Source organism: Mytilus edulis, chromosome 1 (assembly GCF_963676685.1).
Source record: "Mytilus edulis chromosome 1, xbMytEdul2.2, whole genome shotgun sequence".
In the NCBI taxonomy this organism is placed as follows: Eukaryota; Metazoa; Mollusca; class Bivalvia; order Mytilida; family Mytilidae; genus Mytilus; species Mytilus edulis.
Genome location: NC_092344.1, coordinates 111,958,500 through 111,971,729, shown reverse-complemented (window position 1 = coordinate 111,971,729; position 13,230 = coordinate 111,958,500). Strand labels below are relative to the sequence as shown.

Genomic DNA, 13,230 nt, shown 5'->3' with positions numbered 1-13,230 from the left:
CATTTGATAAGGGTCTTTCCGATTTGAATTTTCCTTGGAGTTGTTACTGACCTAAACGTTCAGACTGACAACTGTTTGGTTATGATTCCGAGGTGAAGTAAATTGAGAAGAAATTACAACAGCATCTGTTGGTTTACGCAGTTTTATATTTGTCTGCTTGCAATGGGCATCCACCATCCATTGACGTGGTCTTATATACCTTAAATGCATATTCCAACAAAAACAAATAATCATCCCCTTTTTTCCTTTTAATCAAAAGTTCTTTTATATATATGTCATATTTTGTGTAAGTCTATTTAATACTGAAGGCATACCATCGATTTCAGATGAATGAATCATTGCAGCAGCCGGGTCTGTATTATTGTGATATGAACTTTACCAGTAGAAAGTTACTACACTGCAGCACCCGGGTCTGTATCATTGTGATATGAATTTTATCAGTAGAGAAGTTACTACACTTCAGCACCCGTGTCTGTATCATTGTGATATGAATTTTATCAGTAGAAAGTTACTACACTGCAGCACCCGGGTCTGTATTATTGAGATATGAACTTTATCAGTAGAAAGTTACTACACTCCCCAATCAGGATAATCGATTGGTGTTAGAATGATCAAAGTTTCACCTTCCTTTGATGTCAAGCAACAGAGGTTATCAAACACAGGAAAGTGGTTTTATAGATTGACGTTTTCCCTTTATACCAGTGCACTTGTATATATCAATAGGTTTGTTTAAGAAGTGCAAATAACATCGGTCTATTAAGAATTCGTTTTGTGATTGTGTGACTTAGATTAGTCTCTGACACGTAATAGTTTTCGAATGTCTTCTTAAACGTGACCAAATATAAAACAAAAAGAAGCACAGTACAAACAAACCATTCAAAAGTGTGAATAGTAAAGAAAAACTTGTTAAATTCGACCTAAAGCAATGTCTAAAATACATCTTACCAACACTGATTATTATTTTCGGTCCGTGCAATCGTCCGCCCGTATAACGTTAATGTTTATAAATAGTAGGTGTGATCACGTCAATTCGAAACGACGAGTTCATTTGAAACTCTCGAATTAACTTTACTTACTCGGGTTTCAACAATCCGAGTTTGCCAGAGCCTACCGAGTTTACCCATCGTATCCGGGTTCCAACTGAGCCAGGGTTTAACTCGAGAAAACCTTGAATGACGTCATACCAATCTGATTTTTTATTTTTGTATGCTTGTTCAGGACCTTGTCTTCGTGTTACCTAGGTCGAGTTCACTTGAAACTCTAGAGTAAACGTTACTAACTCAGGTTTCAACAATCCGAGTTTACTCGAACCTCTCGAGTTAACCCCTCTCACCCCCTGAGCCAGGGTTAAACTCGAGAAACCCTTGGATGACGTCAAACCAATCAGATTTTTTTCTTTTTTTATGCTTCGTCAGGGCCTTACTAGAGTTACTTAATATTTGTTCCGAATAGCAACTCGAGTGCGTTCACGTGATATATATAGTTTTGAAACTCTCTAGTTAACTTTACTTACTCGGGTTTCAACAATACGATTTTAAATGAACCACTCGAGTTAACCCCGGCCGCGTACCCTGGTTCCAACCCTCACCGAACCAGGGTTAAACTCGTGAAACTCTTGAATGACGTCAAACCAATGAGAATATTTTATTTTTTATGCTAGCTTGGACAGGGCCTTACCCCAGAGTTACTTAGAGTTGTTCCGAATATCAACTCTGGTGCGTTCACGTGATAATCTTTTAACTCTGAAGTCGATTGTAGAGTTTCAAGTGAACTCGGCCTAGAGTTTCAAGTGAAGTCGGCCCATGAGTTGTTCCGAATAGCAACTCGAGTGAGTTCACTTGAAACTCCAGAGTCGACTTTGAGTAGATTTTCAAGAGTATAACGTCGCCACACTCGATTTGCTATTCGGAACAACTCTATAAGTAACACTAGGACAAGGCCTTTTATTTGACAGATAGACTCAGGTAAGGACGGTGGTTATCTCTTGGAACTCTGGCTTTCTCCACTAATAAAATCTGACCGATAGTGCTGAAAGTGGCATTAAGCAACAAGTTAACAGTCAATCAATCTTAAAAATTCACGGTTGATATCCTCAAACCTTCCTTTCGGGAGCTGAGACGGATTTATAAACGTTTTTTCCAAACTTGTTGCCGACTACTACTGTATTGTTATAAATGTTCATTAATAAATACTGTAACTTTTACCTTCCGTCATTATTTTTTGTATCACACTCAAACTCATTAATAAACTCAGTGACAACGCCATGGCTAAAAAGAATTTTGAGCTTTATAAACATTGCGTATTCTTTGAGCCTCACTTTGGTCTCACTAAAAAAATATACATATCATTTTATATTGCAAATTTTATCATTATTGGTATACAAAGCGACATAACTCTGAACAGGTCAATATTTAGACCGAGTGGCAATGGCGATAGAAGATGTCGATGTTCGAAGATTTGTAACTTGGAAGATATTTCCAGTTGCATTAGTAGTAGGGACAATATGGTATTACAGGCAGAAAGGTGTGACATTTAAAAGCTTAAACAGAAAGCTAACTGCGTTCGCTATAGTCAAGGTAATGGCCAGGATTAACAAAAGCAAGGACATTGTGGCTACGAAAAAAAGGTTGTTTTCTAATCTAGAAGAGCAAAAAACGAATAGAAGCCAGACACTGCAAATACTGGAGATCGGTGTTGGTGGTGGGGCTAATTTTACATTTTATCCGCCAGGCAGTCAGGTTGTATGTTTGGACCCGAACCCAAATTTCAAAAGTTACATACAGCAAAGCATAGAAGAAAGCAATGTCGAGATGAAGCGTTTTATCCAAGGCTTTGCCGAGAAACTGGAAACTGTAGAGGACGATAGTGTCGACTCTGTAGTGAGTTCTATGGTATTATGTTCTGTACGTGACTTGGACAAAACTATGTCAGAAGTTCGCCGTGTATTGAAACCAGTAAGTATTCGTTTATACTAATTCTTGTCAGTATTTGAGACCGTATTATATATATATGTTTTTAAAGTCAATATTTAATAATAAAATACGTCAGGTGTCCTTGAAAAGAACATTAAGGACCAACACAAAAATGTACGTTTATATTAAAATGAAATCCAATAAACTAATCATAGACATACAGATACCAGGATTAAGAATGTCTACCTAATACTCATCAGTAATGCTCGAATAATAAAAAGGAAGGGCCAAAAATAAAGTATGAAATTGAAGAGCATTGAGGGCCAAACATTCCAAAACTTCAAAGATAATAAACATGTTTAACCAGGTTTGTTTCTGCGTAAACAGTGTTTTGGTCTGTTACTAATATCTACTGGCTCGGTACTGCTACTGCCTGAGTACTGGTTGAAATTCTGTCCCGAATGATATCCGATGATTATACTATTACTAAAGGGTCAGTACTAAGCTGCTGGTGTAATCTCTGTCTCATTTGATTTGAGATGAATTGACTATAACTAATGGGTCTGTTGTAAGCTACTAGTTAAATATATGTTCCTTATGATATCATATAATTAGACTATTACTAAATAGGTCAGTACTAAGCTACTGTTTGAATCTCTGTCCCTTATGATATCAGATGATTAGACTATAACTAATGGGTCAGTACTAAGCTGATGGTTAAATCTCTGTCCCGTATGATATCCGATGATTAGACAATAACTTATGGGTCAGTACTAAGCTACTGTTTGAATTTATGTCCCTTATGATATTCGATGATAGACTATAACTAATGGGTCAATACTAAGCTACTGGTTGAATCTCTGTCCCTTGTGATATTCGATGATTAGACAATAACTTATGGGTCAGTACTAAGCTACTGTTTGAATTTATGTCCCTTATGATATTCGATGATAGACTATAACTAATGAGTCAATAGCTACTGGTTAAATCTCTGTTCCTTATGATATCAGATGATTAGACTATTACTAATGGGTCAGTACTAAGCTTCCGGTTAAATCTCTGTTCCTTATGATATCAGATGATTAGACTACAACTAATGGGTCGATACTAAGCTACTGGTTAAATCTCTGTTCCTTATGATATCAGATGATTAGACTATTACTAATGAGTCAGTACTAAGCTGCTGGTTGAATCTCTGTCCCTTATGATATCAGATGATTAGACTATAACTATTAGATCAGTACTAAGCTACTGGTTGAATCTCTGTTCCTTATGATATCAGATGATTAGACTATAACTAATGGGTCAATACTAAGCTACTGGTTGAATCTGTCCCTTGTGATATTCGATGATTATACTTTAACTAATGGATCAGTACTAAGCTATTGTTTGAATCTCTGTCCCTTATGATATTCGATGATTAGACTTTATATAATGGTTCAGTACTAAGCTACTGATTGAATCTCTGTCTATTGTGATATCCAATGATTAGACTATAACTTAAAACTAATGGGTCAGTACTAAGCTACTGGTTGAATCTCTGTCCCTTGTGATATCCAATGATTAGACTATAACTAATGGATCAGTACTAAGCTATTGTTTGAATCTCTGTCCCTTATGATATTCAATGATTAGACTTTATATAATGGGTCAGTACTAAGCTACTGATTGAATCTCTGTCTATTGTGATATTCGATGATTATACTTTAACTAATGGGTCAGTACTAAGATACTGGTTGTATCTCTGTTCCTTGTGATATCAGATGATTATACTATAACTAATGGGTCAGTACTAAGCTAATGTTTGAATCTCTGTCCCTTGGGATATTCGATGATAAGACTATAACTAAAAGTTCAGTACTAAGCTACTGGTTAAATCTCTGTTCCTTATGATATCAAATGATTAGACTATAACTAATGGGTCGATACTAAGCTATTGGTTAAATTTCTGTTCCTTATGATATCAGATGATAAGACTTTAACTAATGGGTCAGTACTAAGCTACTGTTTGAATCTCTGTCCCTTATGATATTCAATGATTATACTATTACTAATGGGTCAGTACTAAGCTACTGGTTGAATCTCTGTCCATTGTGATATTCGATGATTATACTTTAACGAATGGGTCAGTACTAAGCTACTGTTTGAATCTCTGTTCCTTGCGATATCCAATGATTAGACTATAACTAATGGGTCAGTACTAAGCTGATGGTTAAATCTCTGTCCCTTATGATATCAGATGATTATACTATAACTAATGGGTCAGTACTAAGCTAATGTTTGAATCTCTGTCCCTTGGGATATTCGATGATAAGACTATAACTAAAAGTTCAGTACTAAGCTACTGGTTAAATCTCTGTTCCTTATGATATCAAATGATTAGACTATAACTAATGGGTCGATACTAAGCTACTGGTTAAATCTCTGTTCCTTATGATATCAGATGATTAGACTTTAACTAATGGGTCAGTACTAAGCTACTGTTTGAATTTATGTCCCTTATGATATTCGATGATAGACTATAACTAATGAGTCAATAGCTACTGGTTAAATCTCTGTTCCTTATGATATCAGATGATTAGACTATTACTAATGGGTCAGTACTAAGCTTCCGGTTAAATCTCTGTTCCTTATGATATCAGATGATTAGACTACAACTAATGGGTCGATACTAAGCTACTGGTTAAATCTCTGTTCCTTATGATATCAGATGATTAGACTATTACTAATGAGTCAGTACTAAGCTGCTGGTTGAATCTCTGTCCCTTATGATATCAGATGATTAGACTATAACTATTAGATCAGTACTAAGCTACTGGTTGAATCTCTGTTCCTTATGATATCAGATGATTAGACTATAACTAATGGGTCAATACTAAGCTACTGGTTGAATCTGTCCCTTGTGATATTCGATGATTATACTTTAACTAATGGATCAGTACTAAGCTATTGTTTGAATCTCTGTCCCTTATGATATTCGATGATTAGACTTTATATAATGGTTCAGTACTAAGCTACTGATTGAATCTCTGTCTATTGTGATATCCAATGATTAGACTATAACTTAAAACTAATGGGTCAGTACTAAGCTACTGGTTGAATCTCTGTCCCTTGTGATATCCAATGATTAGACTATAACTAATGGATCAGTACTAAGCTATTGTTTGAATCTCTGTCCCTTATGATATTCAATGATTAGACTTTATATAATGGGTCAGTACTAAGCTACTGATTGAATCTCTGTCTATTGTGATATTCGATGATTATACTTTAACTAATGGGTCAGTACTAAGATACTGGTTGTATCTCTGTTCCTTGTGATATCAGATGATTATACTATAACTAATGGGTCAGTACTAAGCTAATGTTTGAATCTCTGTCCCTTGGGATATTCGATGATAAGACTATAACTAAAAGTTCAGTACTAAGCTACTGGTTAAATCTCTGTTCCTTATGATATCAAATGATTAGACTATAACTAATGGGTCGATACTAAGCTATTGGTTAAATTTCTGTTCCTTATGATATCAGATGATAAGACTTTAACTAATGGGTCAGTACTAAGCTACTGTTTGAATCTCTGTCCCTTATGATATTCAATGATTATACTATTACTAATGGGTCAGTACTAAGCTACTGGTTGAATCTCTGTCCATTGTGATATTCGATGATTATACTTTAACGAATGGGTCAGTACTAAGCTACTGTTTGAATCTCTGTTCCTTGCGATATCCAATGATTAGACTATAACTAATGGGTCAGTACTAAGCTGATGGTTAAATCTCTGTCCCTTATGATATCAGATGATTATACTATAACTAATGGGTCAGTACTAAGCTAATGTTTGAATCTCTGTCCCTTGGGATATTCGATGATAAGACTATAACTAAAAGTTCAGTACTAAGCTACTGGTTAAATCTCTGTTCCTTATGATATCAAATGATTAGACTATAACTAATGGGTCGATACTAAGCTACTGGTTAAATCTCTGTTCCTTATGATATCAGATGATTAGACTTTAACTAATGGGTCAGTACTAAGCTACTGGTTGAATCTCTGTCCATTGTGATATTCGATGATTATACTTTAACGAATGGGTCAGTACTAAGCTACTGTTTGAATCTCTGTTCCTTGCGATATCAAATGATTAGACTATAACTAATGGGTCAGTACTAAGCTGATAGTTAAATCTCTGTTCCTTATGATATCAGATGATTATACTATAACTAATGGGTCAGTACTAAGCTACTGTTTGAATCTCTGTTCCTTATGATATCAGATGATTATACTATAACTAATGGGTCAGTACTAAGCGAATGTTTGAATCTCTGGTCCTTATGATATCATCAGATGATTAGACTATAACTAATGGGTCGATACTAAGCTACTGGTTAAATCTCTGTTCTTTATGATATCAGATGATTAGACTATAACTAATGCGTCAGTACTAAGCTACTGGTTGAACACGTGTCCCTTGTGATATCAGATGATTAGACTATAACTAATAGATCAGTACTAAGCTACTGTTTGAATCTCTGTCCCTTATGATATCAGATGATTAGACTATAACTAATAGGTCAGTACTAAGTTTTCTATCTCTGTTCTATATGATATCAGATGATTAGACTATAACTAATGGGTCAGTACTAACCTACTGGTTGAGTCTCTGTCCCTTGTGATATTCGATGATTATACTTTAACTTATGGGTCAGTACTAAGCTACTGTTTGAATCTCTGTCCATTATGATATTCGATGATTAGACTATAACTAATGGGTCAGTACTAAGCTACTGGTTGTATCTCTGTCCCTTGGGATATTCGATGATTAGACTTCAACTAATGGGTCAGTACTAAGCTGATGGTTAAATCTCTGTCCATTGTGATATCAGATGATTAGACTATAACTAATGGGCCAGTACTAAGCTACTGATTGAACATCTGTCCCTTGTGATATTCAATGAGTAGACTATTACGAATGGATTAGTACTCAACTACTTGTTGAATCTCTGTCTCTTGGGATATATACGATTATTAGACTATTACTAATAGATCAGTACTAAGCTTCTGGTTAAATCTCTGTCCATTGTGATAGTCGATGATTATACGATTACTAATGGGTCAGTACTAGGCTACTAGTTGATAATCTGTCCATTATGTTATCTGATTATTAGTCTATTACAAATGGTTTAGTACCGAGCTACTAGTTGAATTTGTCTCTTGGGATATATTCGATTATTAGACTATTACTAATAGATCGGTACTAAAAGAGGGACAAAAGATACCAAAGGGACAGTCAAACTCATACTAAGCTACTCACTGGTTAAATCTCTGTCCCTTATGATATTCGATGAGTAGACTATAACTAATTGGTCAGTACTTAGCTGCTGGTGGATTCCCTGTCCCTTATGATATCCAATGACTTGACTATTACTAATGGATCAGTACTAAGTTACTGGTGGATTCTCTGTCCCTTATGATATCCGATGATTTGACTAAAACTAATGGGTCAGTACTAAGCTGATGACGGATTCTCTCTCCCTTATGATAGCCGATGTTTGACTAAAACTAATGGGTCAGTACTAAGCTACTGTTTGAATCTCTGTCCCTTATGCTATCAGATGATAAGACTATAACTAATGGGTCAGTACTAAGCTGATGGCGGATTCTCTCTCCCTTATGATATCCGATGATTATACTATTACTAAAGGGTCAGTACTAAGCTGCTGGTGTTATCTCTGTCTCATTTGATCTGAGATGAATTGACTATAACTAATGGGTCTGTTGTAAGCTACTAGTTGAATATTTGTTCCTTATGATATCAGATGATTAGACTATTACTAATGAGTCAGTACTAAGCTACTGTTTGAATTTCTGTCCCTTATGATATCAGATGATTAGACTCGTACTAATGGGTCGATACTAAGCTACTGGTTAAATCTCTGTTCCTTATGATATCAGATAGTTAGACTATAACTAATGGGTCGATACTAAGCTACTGGTTAAATCTCTGTTCCTTATGATATCAGATGATTAGACTATAACTAATGGGTCAGTACTAAGCTACTGGTCGAACATCTGTCTCTTATGATATCAGATGATTAGACTATTACTAATGGGTCGACACTAAGCTGCTGGTTTAATCTCTTTCCCTTATGATATTCTATGATTAAACTATAACTAATGGGTCAGTAGTAAGCTGGTTAAATCTCTGTCCCTTATGATATCAGATTATTAGACTATAACTAATGGGTCGATACTAAGCTGCTGGTTGAATCTCTGTCCCTTATGATATCAGATGATTAGACAATTACTAATAGGTCAGTGCTAAGCTAGTTTGAATCTCTGTCCTTTATGATATCAGATGATTAGACTATTACTAATGGATCAGTACTAAGCTACTGGTTAAATCTCTGTTCCTTATGATATCAGATGATTAGACTACAACTAATGGGTCAGTACTAAGCTACTGGTTGAATCTCTGTTCCTTATGATATCAGATGATTTCACTATAACTAATTGGGCAGTTCTAAGATCCTGGTGAACTCTCTGTCCCTTATGATATCCGATGATTTGACTATTACAAATGGGTCTGTACTAAGCTTCTGGTTAAATCTCTGTTATATATGATATTGACTGACCCGGTTTTTGCTTTACTTTTTGTATATTTTGGAGTATAGCTCCATTTTTTTTTATAAGCTTTTGATTTTCAAACTTTTGGCTTCGAGCATCACTGAACATGCTGAAGAGAAGTTTATTATTGAAAATTTGATGCAGAAAAATTGGTAGCTTTATTGTTATGTTTTGACTATTTGTTTTTAGAACTGATTTGTGAAACTTACCAGTAATCAAGAATGCATCCTTTAATTTGGCAATTTCCACTCATTTAACTTAAATTTATTTATATATTGCTTTGATTTTGGGGATTGCAATTTATGGTGCATTTATTTTGTTGTGTGTTAATTCTCACTAAAATCACGATCATTTGAATAGATATACTATATAGAAATCTATTTAGGTGTGGTATGAGTGACAATGAGACAACTCTCCACCCAAGTAACAATTTATGAAAGTAAACCATTATAGGTCAAAGTACGGCTTTGACACGGAGCATTGGCTCACAGCGAACAGCAAGTTTTAAGGGGCCCCAAAAATTACTAGTGTAAAACCTTTCAAACGGGAAAACCAACGGTATAAACTATATAAAAACGAGAAACAAGAAACATGTATGAACTACATAAACAGATGTCCTGATTGAATGTCTGATTTTGAAAATTGTGTTTCAACATGTGCAGGTAAGGTCTTTTTGCAAAATAGCTTCTTTTCTAAGCACATTGTTTAACAATAATTGACAAATCAATAAGTTTAAGTGTAAACAATTTACTCTATCCTTTTTTTTTAGGATGGAACATTTTACTTCATAGAACATGTAGCAGCAAAACGAGGGACATGTTTAAATAGAGTGCAGCGCTGGTTAAACCCAATATGGTATTGTTTATCTGGAGATTGTCAAATCAACAAAGAAACCGGCAAGGCTATAGATAGAGCTGGATTTTCCCAAACTTCACTTAATTATTTGAAATTAAATACTTATGTGTTTATGATCAGACCAATACTATGGGGAACAGCTACAAAGTAGACTAGTCTACTATCTTGTCTTCCTACTCAAAAAGGATAACAAGCAAGATATACGTAAAGATGTACAATATTGTTTTTTAAATATAGTGAGAATGAAATGTTTAATTTTATTTTACCATTAGTGGTGTCTGTAATGTAGAGTTTGTAAAATTGAGCTGTCGAAAAGAAGTGATCATTTATCTTTTAAATAATGTCTTAACTTTAATGAAGTTTGTGCAACACAGTCCTGAATATTGTTGTGTAACAAATAAAACAATAGGAATAAGGAAATATCATTGAAATACAACCTTGGTTACAAAAAGACATGGAAACAAAATGAAAATTTCAATCTGAAGTCAATCAGATTTAAAATAAAGGTCAGAATGTCTAAAAGTATACTAGGATGTTATTTGCCATATTATAATTTGAGAAATAAAAGAACAAACACAAACTCTACCAAAGTTCCTTCAGTCTGAAATATAAATTTGTATTACATCATTCCCAAAAAAAGAAACCCTAAAAGTGCAATTTTTATCAATAAAACATAGACCAATTATTTGCAGTCATGCACCATCAGATTGTTGAATGCTCCAAAACAACGTTAACCATGTATATAATTATTTATCATTGCTTGCTTTACATCCAGTGTCAACTATCAGTATGTCATGTATTTTCAAGATAAAAACTAAAAAATAAATAATTTAAAAAAAAAAAAGACCCTTTTGTTTTCCACATAATTAATATTGCCAATAATTAACAAAGTTCTGGGTTGAATCCGATACCGATACCAATAGTATATTCACCTGTTACCTTATCTGTACGTTCCACATCTGACAGGCACACCACCAAACATATTGGACAATGCTGTTGGTAAAAATTTCTCAATTCCAGGCCTTTTGTTTTTCAAATAATTAATATTACCAATAATTGATAAGTTCCAGGTCAAAGGTTTCAAACAGAAAGATTTTGAAAGTAGAGAAAACTGTGCATCTTATAATTAGCAAGACTTCATCAGATGACAATATCAATACTAAATATCCAGGCTAAAATAAGGCTTACACATAGTTATATACTTTAATTCAATCACGGACCAGAGATTTCACGGGTGTGTTCTAGTGGTTAGAAAAAGACCAACTTAACCATATTTCTGTATCACAGTCTCCCTAAGGGTTACCAGAAATGTACATGTAGTAAGCTATGTCAAAGAATTATATGTTTTAATAGCAAAAAAAAAACTCTATAAAGATTGCATGATATGCATAATCAGAACACAATAAATCTCATGTGTGAAACTCTTTGTAAAAATCAAAATAACCATATACAAAACATTGTATATGTAATCAGAATTACCATATACATGTATATGTGAAACTCTTTGTAAAAATCAAAATAACCATATACAAAACATTGTATATAAAATCAGAATAACAGTATATATGTGAAACTCTGTAAAAATCAAAATAACCATAGAAACATTTATCACAGTAAACATGTTAAATGCATTTGTACTGGGACTACCATGACTAATACATTAATCTATTGGTCCCAGATTTGTATCACAGTAGAAAATGTTAGAGTATGATATACCAGTTAGTCTGTTTTCCTTAATTCCTTCATAACTATATCAACCTTATTTCCTTCATAACAAAATAACAAAATTAAAAACTGTGGAAAGCAACTGAAAATTGTAAAAACTCAGAAGAGAGGTAGCTTCCTTTGGTTATAAAATTGTAAAACTTATTAGAATTACCAATTTAGGGACTAAAAGAAAGCAGAACGTATAGTCACAGTACTGTCACACTAATAATTCCTTAGATTTTGACAAATGAAGTCCAATAAAATAGTTATTGCTAATCCAGTTATCAATTTTAGAAACATTGACAGCCATATCAATTCTCTTTGAAAATCAATAATATTCTGAAAACTTTTCATAGAAATCTGATTTGGGACAAGTTTTGACTAGAAGACTCCAATCTTTTTCTGTAGATAAAATATTCACTGAAATTGCCTGTAGAATTGAACTGCTGGTTTAGGAGAAATTCCAAATACAAAGTGCACACAGATGAAGGAACTTGGAACAAACAGACATCCTAGCAGTACACAACAATCAATATATTTCAAAAACTTCATAAATATATCTCAAACATAATAAACATGAATTTATGTAAAACCTTCAAATACATTTTGAAAAAGATTAACAGGTATTTATTTGTAATATACATCTAACAATATATTGCAATAATGAATGTGTACAAAGCCACAAATATAGGAAATATCGGGTAAATCAAGAAAGTAATCAAAGTGCTTGTATGCAGAGAAGGGTAAAGATTACCTTAATTTATCAGTGGAAAATAAAAATTAAATGTTGCATTGTCAATTAATTGATTCAACTACAATTCTAGACAATGGGAGATAACTCTTTTCTTTTAAAGACGACATCATTTATATTTTTAGAATAGATATTAGATTCCTGCACCTTTTCAAAAGTAATGCAATTTTCTTGACAGGTATAGCACTGAGTTTTGACTTGAATATCTGAGCATATATTACATTGTTCATGGATAGGATGTATAGAATGTTATGATCAATGCACTTTATTTTGTGTATCAAAAAGGTAGTGATAAGCCTTGGAAGATTTAGATATCAAGTCAGTAATATAGGGTTTGGATTGCATTGCATGCAATCTTTACCCAAAAATAAATAA

General features: G+C 33.8%; 1 protein-coding gene across 1 annotated transcript; it reads left to right on the top strand.

Annotated features, from left to right (window-relative positions):
• The first annotated feature begins 2,358 nt into the window (after positions 1-2,358).
• Positions 2,359-10,987, top strand: LOC139499926 (thiol S-methyltransferase TMT1A-like). Its single transcript, XM_071288571.1, has 2 exons — positions 2,359-2,954; positions 10,312-10,987. Exons 1-2 carry the CDS (start codon positions 2,427-2,429, stop codon positions 10,546-10,548), a joined length of 765 nt encoding a protein of 254 aa, XP_071144672.1. The 5' UTR covers positions 2,359-2,426; the 3' UTR covers positions 10,549-10,987.
• Positions 10,988-13,230: the final 2,243 nt, after the last annotated feature.

What these genes read in the sequence shown, in the direction of transcription:
- LOC139499926 (XM_071288571.1), top strand. Translation starts at nt 2,427, where the DNA reads ATGGCGATAGAAGATGTCGATGTTCGAAGATTTGTAACTTGGAAGATA. An exon ending in TTCGCCGTGTATTGAAACCA is followed by an intron (nt 2,955 to 10,311) that starts GTAAGTATTCGT and finishes CTTTTTTTTTAG; the next exon opens with GATGGAACATTTTACTTCAT.